This window comes from Ascidiella aspersa, chromosome 2 (assembly GCF_963924565.1).
Source record: "Ascidiella aspersa chromosome 2, kaAscAspe10.2, whole genome shotgun sequence".
Classification (NCBI taxonomy): Eukaryota; Metazoa; Chordata; class Ascidiacea; order Phlebobranchia; family Ascidiidae; genus Ascidiella; species Ascidiella aspersa.
The window spans coordinates 30,764,072-30,778,184 of NC_139448.1; the positions used below are offsets into that span (position 1 = coordinate 30,764,072).

At 36.4% G+C, this 14,113-nt stretch overlaps 2 protein-coding genes across 2 annotated transcripts; both read left to right on the forward strand.

The window, feature by feature from the left end:
- The first annotated feature begins 257 nt into the window (after positions 1–257).
- Positions 258–4,371, forward strand: LOC146164857 (amine sulfotransferase-like). Its single transcript, XM_083380862.1, has 7 exons — positions 258–519; positions 2,293–2,406; positions 3,141–3,250; positions 3,383–3,530; positions 3,633–3,733; positions 4,036–4,186; positions 4,262–4,371. Exons 1-7 carry the CDS (start codon positions 258–260, stop codon positions 4,369–4,371), a joined length of 996 nt encoding a protein of 331 aa, XP_083236988.1.
- A 2,659-nt stretch (positions 4,372–7,030) lies between these two features.
- On the forward strand, positions 7,031–11,317 carry LOC146164858 (amine sulfotransferase-like). Its single transcript, XM_083380863.1, has 6 exons — positions 7,031–7,143; positions 7,239–7,348; positions 7,675–7,816; positions 8,296–8,411; positions 10,759–10,909; positions 11,208–11,317. The coding sequence occupies exons 1-6, from the start codon at positions 7,086–7,088 to the stop codon at positions 11,315–11,317; spliced, it is 687 nt and encodes a 228-aa protein (XP_083236989.1). The 5' UTR covers positions 7,031–7,085.
- Positions 11,318–14,113: the final 2,796 nt, after the last annotated feature.

Here is a 14,113-nt window from a genome sequence, read left to right on the forward strand (position 1 = left end):
GCATTGGAAAAACTGTTTCGATATTTGGCTATTAGTTTCGCGAAGATAATCGAAAATTATCGTAATTCAATCCCATAACTGCTGAACAAAAGCTGTTTTGCAAAGCAAAATATTTGTATTGGAATCTTAATTGGCCTTGAAATGGTCTTATAAAATTAAAAAAATCTGATGCCACCGAAACACTGTATTCGTGGTTAACACCTTAGATTTGTTATTAGATTTTAATTATATGTAAAAGCAAACGTTACCAAAAAGTGATGTCGATTGAATTGACAAATGAAAGCGTTCAAGGTTGGAAGTCAATCACAGCAACCTTAAACTTGGTTGAAGAGCACTACAGATGCAAACTCGACGAATACAAGCAATACCTGCACGATCTGCGGTCGAACACTCCAAAACCAGTCGAACGAAATGGTCATTATCTGTTTCCCGGTTCTGAATTTGACACAGCCCAGTACGCATACGACGAATTGGAACTCGGTAAAGGCGATGTAGTTGTGGTGACCTACCCAAAGACAGGTTAGTGATATTGGATTTTATCGGGTGCTACTGTTGCAAAAATTGGGTGTTTTCAGTAAACTGTTTTCAGTACACGCACAAGTACCCCTGTAAACCACTGTAAAGCAGGGGTGGGCAACGTGCGGCCCGCGGGCCGCATGTGGCCTTTTTTCATTTTTGTGTAGCCCTTCACCTCCTTACAGCTATTTTTCCCTAAATAAGGCTATGAGTGTGCACCATGTTGGGACTTTTGCTCTATCAGTTTCCTGTTTGAAGTGCGATGTAACCCATATGCTACACCGCTACATTAATGCAGTCGAACTCAAGTAGCATCTATTACAAAACAATCTTTCATTCATAAAGTTTTTTACATGTTGTGTTTAACAGCTGGTGTTGAATTAAGGCTGTTAATTAAATGCCTTCCTGTAAGCATTGCATTTCCTTACTGGCCCTTGTGTTAAAAAAGGTTGCCCACCCCGGCTGTAAAGCATGTTGTATTGGTCCGTAAGCCTTAAGACCCCAATGTATTATCTCTTTTTACAGGTTGTCTAATCTATTCGAGGAAACCCACGCTTTCTTTCAGCGAGTCTTAATCGAAATGTATTAGTTATTTTAGTCGCCTTGTGAAATATATTCTGCAGTTGGCAACAGATCTAAGCAGACCAAAGGGCATCAGGCCATTGGACCATGGTCTGGTTCCTAATGTAGGCCTATATTTTGTCAACGTTAACTTTGGAAATCCTAAATAAATATATTTTAGAACATTTTGACGACAGAGTTTTGCTGAGTCAATTTTCAAGCAAGCGAAAATCTATTTCACTGAATCACCCTTTTGATTCTCGATATTTATGCAGATAAAAAGCGGTTGTTCTTGTGTGTCATAAAAGTACTTCAGTATATATGTTGCGACCAAAAATCAGTGTTGTAAACAAGTCATTTTGAAATAACTTAAGTCCAATTCAAGTCATTTGAAAAATAACTTAAGTCCAAGTCAAGTCTTTTGCAAAAATAACAAGTCAAGTCCCAGTCCAAGTCATCGGTTGCCCAAGTCAAGTCCCAGTCAAGTCATTATGAGAGCAAGTCAATTTCAAGTCATGTCATTGACATAAAAGTAAATTATTAAACTGTTAAAAAAACTCGTCCGATTACAAGCAACAATTTAACTAAAAAAACACACAAACGCAATATACAGTAATAAGAGTGTTAAATCTGCAAAACTTGATAAATTTAAATGAAAAACACTTAATTTACTCCCAAGTTATTTGACAAAATGACTTAAGTCCAAGTCAAGTCATTTGTCCAAAAGACTTAAGTCAAGTCAAGTCATTTTGGTCAAAGGACTTAAGTCAAGTCAAGTCATTTGAAAACAGTGACTTAAGTGCACTTAAGTTAAGTCAATGACTTAAGTCATTACAACACTACCAAAAATTAAAGCCTTTATTACGGGTCACATATTCTTCAACCGGGTTTAGGGGACCAAACCTTTACAACAAAATAAATATAAAACATAATAAAATTAAACTAGGCTACTTATACAGAATATTAATGAGGACGCATTAATAGAAGTGTTTCTTGGATTAAATAGTTTGATAAAATAAAAAGTTTAAACAAAAATATTATCCGAATTTTACAAAATCCTAAAAAAAATGATTTTATTCGCCAGTACCTAACAAAACACTGTTCACGTTTAACCTAAAAACAAAACAAGATTTTTTTCAAAAGATAGCCTAACCATATCTGCCTACGACTTTTAGACTATAGTCACGCCTACTACAGCTTATGCATTACAAGCAGGAACCCACTGGGTCATGGAGATCGTCAGGAGCATATTTGGTCGGAAAGATGCGGAACTACAGCAGAAATACTCCTCACTGCATTACATATTTACCTTTTTGGAATGTGGACCAGGTTTGTCAAACACTGTGCACCCCTATAACTGTATTGTCACTTGAGGTTACGATTGACAAAATCGCCCTCTACTTATGTCTCTAACTCTTACCCTACTCTTCCTCCGAATGTTTCTCCAACTATACCCTCCGAATCGTACATCAACACTTTTCCCGACTCTTCTTCCGACATTTCTTTCACCAATTCTGCCTTTCAATCTTTCTCCAAACTACAACTCTTACTATAATTCCTTCACCCCTTTCTCCAATTTTTCGACCAATGCCTCTGTGACTTTTTCCAAACTCTCTGACTCTTTCTCCAAGTTCTAACTTAAACTCTAATTCGAACTCACATTTTTAAAGTTGTTTAAGATGTGCGCACATTCTGAATAAAGTGCGCACATTTTTTGAGCACTCTGTGCAAAACAACGGCACGTCCCGTGCTGCGCAATGTAATAAGTTGGAACAAAGTCAGTTTAATGCCGCGTGCTACTTTCAGAGATGCATTTCTGAAAACAGCCAGTTGGCAGGTTTACTATGAATTTGAACAAAAGAGTAAAAATGTAAGCATAACTAAAGCAATTTCATACCAGCTTGAGAAACTTTTTTAGGATAGCATTACATAAATGAAGAAACGGCCATAACTTAAAAAAGAAACTACCAGAACTAAAAAATAAGATACCTTGCTTTCTAAGCTTTGTGACTAATGCAATTTTCTATAATTTTTTTAAACTTGTGTTTCTGATTTGTTGCTAGTTTGCAAGCACATCGTAATGGAAAACCTTCCCTTCAAACGAAACGTTTTTGTAACTCATCTTCCGCCATCTCTCATTAACCTGAAGAAGTACCGGGAAAGTGGGGTAAAGGTAAATAGGAAATTATGTGTAGGATATGTATTCTACCGGCTTAGCTTGAGCACATTTGGCATATTCTGTTATTAGTCAACCCTTCACTGGTAGAAATATGGGCAAAACAAAAAATATTTGTCTTCCTTTTAGGTGATTTACGTGATCCGCAATCCAAAGGACCAAGCTGTATCGTGGTACAACTACGTAAAAAAACGACCGGTGTGGCAGAGCGCAAACTGGAAACATATTTATCCTCAAGAAGAAAAGCGATTTTATGATCTCTACATTGCTGGTAAGTATTTGCAGTCTGAAACCTGCAACTATACTAACAGCACGAAAAGTTTTATCTTAAACGTCACAACGTTAACCTTTTATAATTTCGCAGGAAAGACTCCTTTACATTCCAAAGAGGGCGAGGGGTATTTGGAACACGTTCGCGCTTGGTACGAACACAAAAACGATTCCAATCTGCTTTGGCTGGCATACGAAGATCTAAAGAAAGTAAACATGAATAAACATGAATTTTAAGATAAAACAACAAAAGTATTCTGGGCCACTTTTATTAATAACGATGACAATAGCAGTGCACCTCTTTTTTAGGCTGGGAATAAAACACGATACAGATTCAACAAATCAATGGGTTTCTTTTTGTTTGGAATTACGACATTGATCGCACCCTAATCCAACTGCTTACTTTTTTCATTAAAGTTTTAATCTCATTGCATTTACGCGGATTTTGTCAACAATCTCGCAACTATTTATAAAACAGCATAACTCCCAAACTACATTTTTTTTACCTTTAGAAGCCTGAAGAGGAAATCAGCAAGCTGGCAGAGTTTATTGGGGAATACCCGACTGCAAATGAGCTTGATTGGATCGTAAAGAAGACTTCGTTTATTTCTATGAAAAAGGAAGCGGAGAATTGTCATTTGATGAAAACGATTGTCGGAAAAGGTAAGCGCCAGGATTTTTTCAGTTATGTATCAACCAAATACGAAAATACCAAATAAACCAAGTCAGATTTTTAAGGTGAAGTAGGAGATTGGCGGAATCATTTAAGCGATGAACAAAGCGCAGCGATTGATCGAAAAGTCGAAGAAATACTTGGAACAACCGACATCAAGTTTACTTACGAATAAACATGAAACTAGAAAAACAAATTTTTTAAATATTCAGTTTAATTAAAAACGCACGTGATGTGTTAGACTTGTTTTCTACAGTTATATACAATTAATATTGCCTACAAATATCTGTACATTTTTGCGTTTTTAGCAAATATTGTATTAGGCTATAATATTTTGCTTCTAATTTTGTTTGGAGTTGCTAGGAAAGTTGTCAGACTTGACGTCATATTGTGACGTAATAAAACGAAACCTTTAAATCTGTTCACTCTGCCCTGTATAATTTGTACGCTATTGTTAATGGCTATAAATCGCAAATATAATTTTTGCAGCACAGTGCTGTACACAATAAATCTTAGAGGCAATAAAATTGGGTCAAATATAATTCTAATATATTTTTGTCATGTTCTTTCGATGTGCTGCATCTCCCCCATATTTGATATGTTCTCCACCAAGCTGCTGAATAAAATACATATTTTGTTTTGAAATATACAGTTCAAATAGGCACTTAGCCTAAGTATTACTACAACTTTAAAGGTAGAAATAAATTTTTATAGTAACGGATTTCAATGTCATGTGCATTTTTATTACTGCTATGCATTTATAAATACAAAAAGCCTAAACCCACTGATCTAACAACTACACGAAAAAACTTATTTTTTGACAATACAAAACAACCCAAATTAGCCGATTCTTTTGAATTACACTTTTACAAAGATGACTATATTTGTGTTGTAGGAACTAAAAGGCTTCATATTCGTCATTTGCCTCGCTGTACCCTGCTCCGCTGTCATATAACGGTTAAAGTGTTTGCGGCGAATCGACTAATCGCTACAAATGATTGTCACGGCTGACTTCAAGCCTAAATCGTGATGGGTAAAATAAGCACATTTCTGTTTGTTGCGGCACGTTTTAGTGATACACTCACACAGCAGTCAGTGGAATTAACTTCACAGTTGATGGGACTGATGGCATACGATAACAGGCTACTTTAGTTTCGCCCGACAATTACGAAATAAGCTAAGCTAACTGAATGGGTGAACTTGGAATTGCTGTTTAGTAGAGAATTATTTTCCGTTGAGTGTATTAGTTCTGCAAAGTTATTTATTCTGGGTAAAGTGATAGAGTATCTACTCAAAAACCCTAAACAAAGATCGTTAAATGCGAAAGTTAGTATTTACTCCAATTCGAAACAGTTTTCTACGAGGGTTGTAAGATTGTTAAAACAAAGTGTTTTAATGATCAATTGGAATTCGTACAAAGTAAAGCAAATAAGGAAAAGGGTCAAAAAAGTTGATAAAGTGTCACCTATTGTGACGCTACAAAACTCTACTCAATTTGTAGCTATACTTCTGTTTCCATGTGCAGGCAAGCCATTGTTTTTCACAAACAAATATAATTATTATTGTTTATGTAGATTGTAGAACAACGGAATAGCACAACTCTAACCAAACATTTCCGCAAGTAGGCAACGAATAAGTTTGTTGGTTTGTTGAGAAGTCACACTGCAAGCTTAATATGCAGCCAAGGATAGCATATTTTTACAATTTCTTCAGCAAATTTGGTTTCAAATAAACCCTCAACCAACTTTAAACGGTTACTTTTCTTTAAAAGAACAATTGCGTAGCGATATTGACAGAAAAGCTATAGACTTTGAAAGCGTAGCGAATTTTTGTAATCCAAACTTAACAACACTTGTCATTATAGTTTGTGCACATCCTGATATCTTAATAAAGGTTAATACGGTACTTTTACATTTTCTATTAGAAATAACCTATATCTTAACGTTACATCGCAAAGATGTCAACTGAAGCAAATGAAGACATCATTGAAGGTTGGAAACCAATCACAGCAACCGTTAATATGGTAAAAGCACAATACAGAAGCAACTTGGACGAATATAAAAAGTACTGGCATAATCTAATGTTTACACAAGTGGACACCGTGAAACCAGTTGAACGGAATGGTTATTATTTGTTGCCTGGGTTCGAATTTAATACGGCCCAGTACGCATACGACAAGTTGGAACTTAGTGAGGGCGATGTTATTGTGGCAAACTATCCAAAAACAGGTATATTCTCATATTTACTTGATGCGTGTATCGTTACTTATGTTAGGCCTATACCATATGTCCTTTTTCAGGAGGATTTGTTCTCTTTTCCCGAAAAAATGAATGGTCCTCCGAGGACGCTCAAAAATGCCCAAATGTCCTTTTTTTTCGCATTTCGCGTTAGTTGCTTATACTTTCAACAAAAATTTTAGGCGAGACGTTGTATTTATTTCCAAAAAATTACTGTAGCAATAAAACGTGATAAATTGGTGGTTTAAAAAAGTTTTTCCAACAAATTGAAAATTGATCTTTTTAATAAATGATCATTCCTTATTGGAAAAAGTTAAGGGAACCAAAAAGTAATCATGGGCTGAATCTAAAAAATAAATTTGATTTGTTGTTTTTGTGTTTGTTTTTTTCTAACCTTTGCATTGCTTTTTTGTAACTTTTTCCTAATACTCACAATGAAATGTAAAACATCATCAAACTCAAACGTAACAATTCTACTTTCGTTTTACTTGCCGGCAAAAAATGTCCTCTTTTTGGGTGCTGAAAATATGGTAGCCCTAACTTATGTTGCATATAGCTTCGAGGTCAGTTAGATTACAGTACTTTTCTTTTAAAAGGAACGACGTGGACAACTTCGATTGTTGCAAACTTGATTGCTCGGAATAAACCAGAAATGGAGCAAAACTATGCAACTGTGGATAGAATGTTCAAGTATTTGGAATATGGTCCAGGTTTGCCAAAACATCAAAACAACATGTCGATATTCTACGATGTTAACCAATCAGCAATAGCGTTTACGTTCTCTGTGTTATTTGTTATTTTGCAGTTAGTAAATTCGTCGTGTGTGAAAATCTTCCCTTTAAACGAAGAATTTTTGCAACTCATTTACCACCAACTCTTCTCAACTTGAAGAAGTACCGGGAAAATGGAGTAAAGGTAAACAAAAATAAGCTGTTCTGTCAGGAAAGCAAACCGCGGTTTAAGGATTACATAACCTCTTTGCCTCAACACTGGGGTTCCACCCCTGGTTATCAACTGCTTTGCTTGAATAATGCTTACTTCCATGATATATATAGTGCAATGCTGCTATAGAATACAGCATGCCAAACTACGAGGATGGTATCTACCCTTTGTTGGATCCAGGGTTTTACCAAATAGTTTAAGCCTAAGGAAAATTAAAAATTCGTAGAATATTTTTTTCAAGTCAAAAATACAGACAAAGTCAAGTAAAATATTAAGTATATATAATGGCACTCTATCAGGTGATTTACGTGATCCGCAACCCAAAGGACCAGGTTGTGTCGTGGTACAACTTCACAAAGACACTCCCGCTGGCACGAGCTGCCCATTGGAAACATACTTACCCAAAAGACGAAGCACTATTTTACGATATCTCTATTGCGGGTGAGACCATGCACTTTTTTTTACCCTCCTTTCGCAATTTAACCTGGTTTGATCGCTGGTCCGGCCATTGGTAATTTATTTGTTCGCTACTTGTGTTTTCAACAAAACAATCCTAGACAACTCTTAAAATCATCAAGAACGACCCAGAATCGGTCCATTAACTTTGCTTATGGCGTAACTTTGTGTCGTCTTTTATGAATGTACGTTCTTGTGTTTCGGAAGGAAATCTATTCTACATACCCTCACTCAAGTATATGGGTCCTATAATTAATTAGTCTCGTACAGTAGCATACTTTTCTTTTCACCTGTGTCACAAAAAGTACAAGAAATAGTCGGCGGCAGACCGACAAACAATTATCTAAATTACAATAGTTACACCAGAAAACATACAAATTGCGTAGCACGGCTAGCATACAGCTCCTTTTAACCCATCCAAATTGGTTAGGTGTGTTTAGCTATATCTGCTTCTAAATACGCAGGAAAGCATCTTCTATTTTCCAAAGAAGGCGAGGGGTATTTGGAACACGTTCGCGCTTGGTATAAACACAAAAACGACCCAAATTTGCTTTGGCTGGTATACGAGGATCTGAAAAAGGTAATGCTTTCATACCGTGGTAATATAGCAATTAAAGAAAGCCATAAAACTATTCTTGACCAGTGTCATGCATAATGTAGTGGAGGAATTACGCCGCCTCACTCTAATAGGGAATGTAACGTTTTTGTTATTGCACATTTTTCGTCAAAATATATGCACGTTCAAATGTGCCAATATCACTTCATATGTGATCATTAAAAAATGTGCACTTTAAAATAAGTTAGGTAGAGTTAGATCGTTATCTGAAACATAATGACAGTCTCAATAAGTCCGCATATGTAGAGGTGGGTGCAGGGGCGCCCGCAGAAAATTTTCCAGGGGTGGCAATCAGGGGCATAACCAGAAAATCAAAAAGGGGGTCCTGAATTTTTCACTTAGGGAATTTCCCTATTTTTCGTCTGACGTTAATGAATAATGACGTCATAAAACAGTGACAGTATGACGTCATAGAATGGTGATTGCAAGCCGTGATAAAAAAATTAATCAGAAACAGCCAAATACGTCCAGCAAAGCGACCACGTGCGTCGTTAGCAATCCTGTCAGGCGCCAGCTGCGAAACCACAGTGTGCAATCGTTAACTTCAGCGAAAAAATAAACCAAAACCGTGAAATATGTGTGATTAATTGTGGTAGAATCATACATAATTCGACTATCAGCAGCACAGTTTTCAAGTTCCATGAACGGAACTAGCGCTAAATTACAAGCACGCTTTTCACCACCTGCAATACTAAACGAAGTTTGGTTTTCCCGGTAGTTATCATTCCACGTTTAGCGCAACAATTGCGCCGAGCTGTGTGCCAAGTCAGCTAAATTACAAGCTGTGGTTGAGGGGAAAAAAGTCCATTGCACACTTAGCACGTGGTCTCAAAATATGCTTAAAAAGTATAATTTTGCGTTAACCATCATTACATAAAAGTGGAGACTTTAAAACGCGCACGACAGTCACCATTATACCTCCTTTTAAGAATCTGCTTCAGTTAAACAAATGTCGATGTTACACCAACATAGGATATTAGCGGCACGCCGCTTCTAGCAGTTTGTTAAACATGACAAAAACGAACAAAAAACGATAATATCACTTACAAAAAGAAGGGGTAATAACTCACGCTCCCCTGGATACGCCACTGGAGGTGATGGATAATGTATAATATTTTTAACCGTCATAAGTGATACATAATACACTTACAAATAATACTAATAATCGCATTTTGAAATTCTAGGGGGGGGGGCAAGTGCCCCCCCTTGCCCTCCGTGCGGGCGCCCATGCCCTGGCTGCATATCAAGCTTGCAGTGTGACTTCTCAACAAACCAACAAACTTATTCGTTGCCTACTTGCGGAAATGTTTGGTTAGATTTGTGCTATTCCGTTGTTCTACAATCTACTTAAACAATAATAATTATATTTGTTTGTAAAAAACAATGGCTTGCCTGCACATGGAAACAGAAGTATAGCTACAAATTGAGTAGAGTTTTGTAGCGTCACAATAGGTGACACTTTATCAACTTTTTTGACCCTTTTCCTTATTTGCTTTACTTTGTACGAATTCCAATTGATCATTAAAACACTTTGTCTTAACAATCTTACAACCCTCGTAGAAAACTGTTTCGAATTGGAGTAAATACTAACTTTCGCATTTAACGATCTTTGTTTAGGGTTTTTGAGTAGATACTCTATCACTTTTCACGTGATAATTGGGCGGTTCCAGCTAAGCTTTTTCTCTCGACTCTCTTATACACGGAAATAATATTTTTGACCCAATACGGCTCAAACAAAAGCCGTTCGAATGACACAGCCACGTGTAACTGGCCGGACCCGAATTGTTGACAATAAGCCGAATTTTAAAACATTTGTTTACATTAAACGGATGTACGTCAGAAACCACACAGCCTGACTCAGTGCAAATTTGTGTAAGAAGGCTTACTTTGCAAAACTTGCTAGAAATTTCGGCAATGGATTTTTACCGAAAACTTTCCATGACGAAACATTAAACGGTGTTCGGTGATACAGCGATAAAACAAAAAAAATTCTCTGTGATAAATAACAATGTAATGACGTGTCGCTACACATATTATCTCCTTTAAGGTGAGCATTTTTAATAGATGCGCAAATTATGTTTTTTTAAACCCAGTTTCAATTTTTGCACATATATGGCTTTATGCGATTCAGTTACTCAGTCCAACTCTAACCAGTTACGAAACTTCACAACTATCAAAACCCTATATTTTATATTGTACAATAATCAGAGTTTTTTCGTTGACCGAAATTCCAGTTTTTAACGCGTGTTATGACATTTATTTCATACACTAACTAGTATGCGCTCCAAAACTAAAAATTTATTGTACTTAGAAACCTAAAGAGGAAATCCTCAAGTTGGCAGAATTCCTCGGGGAATACCCTAGCGAAGATGAGCTTGAGCGGATCTTGGATAAAACCTCTTTCAGCTCCATGAAGAAGAGAGTAGAAGATAAGCCTTTGGAGAAAATATTTATTAGAAAAGGTAACTGTTGAGATTTGTTTTTTTTATCTTGCATAGGCTACTCACTGTATAGGGACATTGTTCTTAAAGGTAAAATGTACAGTTTAGTAGAGCGTGGGTAAAAATTCATCTTAAATTTCACAGTCATATTAAATTGCATTTAAAAGAGTTTTAGTTTAGCTATAGTTAAAATTTATTACAATTAATCTGCTTGTTTCTCTTTTTTACGACCCGTTTAAAATCGACCTTTAACCTTTGGCGCTGATACTAACAAAGATTGAGAACCACTAGCTGCTATATAAGCAAGTTGTTTTTACAGGTGAAATAGGAGATTGGCGGAACCATTTAAGCGATGAGCAAAGCAAGGCGATTGATCAAAAAGTCAACAAAGTACTTGGAGACACCGACATTAACTTTACTTACAAATAATCGTGAAATTAGTCTCTAGAATGTTTTTTTATTCACATTGGAAAAAAAAACTTTATACTTCTGAAAAACCTAATTCTTTGTCCTAATTCATTGTATCGGTTAATCTTGCTCTTTAGTACGGTAAAAGCAATGTTTTGGTAAACCTAAAAAAATTCAGTGGAAGGTTGTCCAGAATTTGTGTTTGGAGAGGCAACGGTCCGACATTACACCACAAAACACGTCATAAAATAGCATCTTAATACCGAACCCAGAAATTTGAATATGCCAAGTTTATCGTGAGCCAAAGTTTACCTAAAATTGAGTCTTTAAGTAGACCATATAAGCCAATAAGTTTATTTTTTGCAAACACATAAAAATGTATAAGCCTAGAAAGTTGTTTCCTCGCTTTTTTAGGATCGCTGTAAATATTTTTTTTCATAAAAGACGTCACGCTACCTGCAGTACTGGTTATGGCTGCACATTGCCTTCCCATGTTGTTCCTGATCAGTGATCACCCAACGTACCAAACACAACGCCGCTAAATAAAATACATAACTTGTTTCGTTATTTTTATTCCCGAAAATTGTTTTAAAATAATGTTAATACTAAAGGCGGTTTGGTGTAAAGAACTGTGTCCAAAAAGCTCTACAGCGTGCTTTTAAAAATGGTTGATTTATTCCAATTTTTTTACTTTTCGAGGTGAAAAATATACTTAATTTTGTAGCTTGGTATTCGTAAGGTGTTTTGATAGCCTTTAGGTAATTCTAAAGCTGTGAATCTTTTTTGTGGAGAGACGGGATATCTAGGTATATGTCGAAAGTTGGTTTGATTAATTTGGTTCAGCGCACGTGCTAGCCATGAGTGATTTTTTTAATGGCGAATAGAAGACCTAAACAGTCTGTTCCGTTGGTCCCTCGATCATTTTGTGATCATGTTCTTAGATGTTTAGGATAGCGGTATGCCAACTTTTAAGATGAGATCATCTAAGAAACTTGAGCACATTGCAACTTACTTTAAGGCTCTAGATTTGTAGCGGATTCCTTCAAATATTCTCTTTCATAAAACATTTCAATAAACTTGACCATTTCTAAAAACCTACAACAAGCCGTTAATTATAATTTATATCATACAGTGTTGTGTTGTTTAAAATATTTGCCTAGTTTAAAGGGTTAAAAAAAGTCCCCGCCCATGTTACGGTATTCTCTTCAGCCTACGCCTTTCTGTGTTGTTCCTGCACAGAACAACAACATATTTGTGTAAAGCGGTAAGTGTGTGTATCAGACCGTGACAGGAAACAAGGTGAATTTTTGAGGTTTGAATGGAGACAAACGGAATCACTGAAGCGTATGGCGAAGTTCCCTTTCATCTCCTTATAGGTCGTTGCTTCGACAAACATTGGTCTAAAGTCCTTATTTAATCTGGCGTCACAATCGGTTATTGTCGCGTCACAACCAGCCTACTTGTATTGATCTAAGCTGAATGTTGAGCTATAGTTACAATGTAGGCTGAAATACAGTCGATGGAACTTGTTAGCTTGTAATTCAGAAGTCGTGTTAAAGGTTGTTTATCAAACGTATGTAGGCCTACAGATAACAAGATTTTAATTTTTATAACTTTACAGCGATTGTCCTTTAAATTATTTTTTCTATTAGGCTGTAATATGCAAAAGTGCTTAGATAACAAAGCTTGTATTTACAAAGTCAAAACTTTTGAACTTGCGAAGGAATTAAAGTTATTATGTTACGCAAACGGAAAGGAAACTGATGTAAAACAATCCGCCAAAATTATTCATCAACTCGGCCGGGCATATCACGAAATAGCTGATGAATTACCCGAGGGTAGAGACAAAAAAATATCTCTCATTCGCAGCGCCGTGTTGTTAAATGCAGCTTGTATTAGAAAACCTGACAACGTTGCTCAAGCTGAGAAAGATCTCGATGAGCTTTGTTCGCGTGTTCTTCAACTTTCTGGCAGCCATGACACCAGTGTAGACAGTTTGAAGCAACTGGTTGACGCATCTGTCACTAAACTGAAAGACTTTCGGTGTTGGATAAAGGATATTGCGTTAAAAGCAATTTCGGTTGCAGAAACTGATCGACGTAGAGCTAGTCTGATTGAAAATGTGCAAAAAATCATCACAGAAAAATACCAGTTACTCATGGCAGATATAATGGAGTTTTGTGTGGAAGCTACAGGTCCAGCTCCTTGTAAATATGCTTTGATTGGAATGGGATCACTTGCTAGAAAAGAAGTCACTCCTTATTCAGATTTCGAGCACATTTATTTGTTGGAAGAAGGTGTCCAAAATCGTTTAGATTATGAAGGTATACTTGAATATTTCCGTTGGGTGTCTGTGGTGTTTCAAGTTGTGGTTGCAAACTTTGGTGAAACCATAATACCAAGCGTAGCCTTGCCTTTCATTAATGATCAGGAAAACGACCAAGATTGGTTCTTTGATGCTCACACACCTCGTGGTATTTCGTTTGATGGAATGATGCCACATGCTTGCAAGTTCCCACTAGGTAGGTCAGGTACAGCAAACAAACCCTGGGATACTGAGCTGATCAAACCTGTTTCTGAAATGCTTGAATATCTTGGATGGGATATTGACCTTAAAAACGGTTACCACTTGGGAGATATTTTAACTAAAATATGCTTTGTTTGTGGCGATGATGCAATCTACAATCAAATGAAGATGAAAACAAATATCATCTTACAACAAAGTCGTTTCAATGAGAATCTAAAAAAACAGCTTAAAGAGGATACTGCTAAATTTAACATCGATGAATGCTTGGCTTTGATGCATAATGAAAACTC

Coding starts and splice junctions, on each gene's coding strand:
- LOC146164858 (XM_083380863.1), top strand. CDS start 7,086: ATGGAGCAAAACTATGCAACTGTGGATAGAATGTTCAAGTATTTGGAA. Junction 8,412..10,758: donor TATACGAGGATCTGAAAAAG/GTAATGCTTTCA, acceptor TATTGTACTTAG/AAACCTAAAGAGGAAATCCT. Junction 10,910..11,207: donor GAAAATATTTATTAGAAAAG/GTAACTGTTGAG, acceptor TTGTTTTTACAG/GTGAAATAGGAGATTGGCGG.
- LOC146164857 (XM_083380862.1), top strand. CDS start 258: ATGTCGATTGAATTGACAAATGAAAGCGTTCAAGGTTGGAAGTCAATC. Junction 520..2,292: donor GGTGACCTACCCAAAGACAG/GTTAGTGATATT, acceptor CATTACAAGCAG/GAACCCACTGGGTCATGGAG. Junction 3,734..4,035: donor CATACGAAGATCTAAAGAAA/GTAAACATGAAT, acceptor TTTTACCTTTAG/AAGCCTGAAGAGGAAATCAG.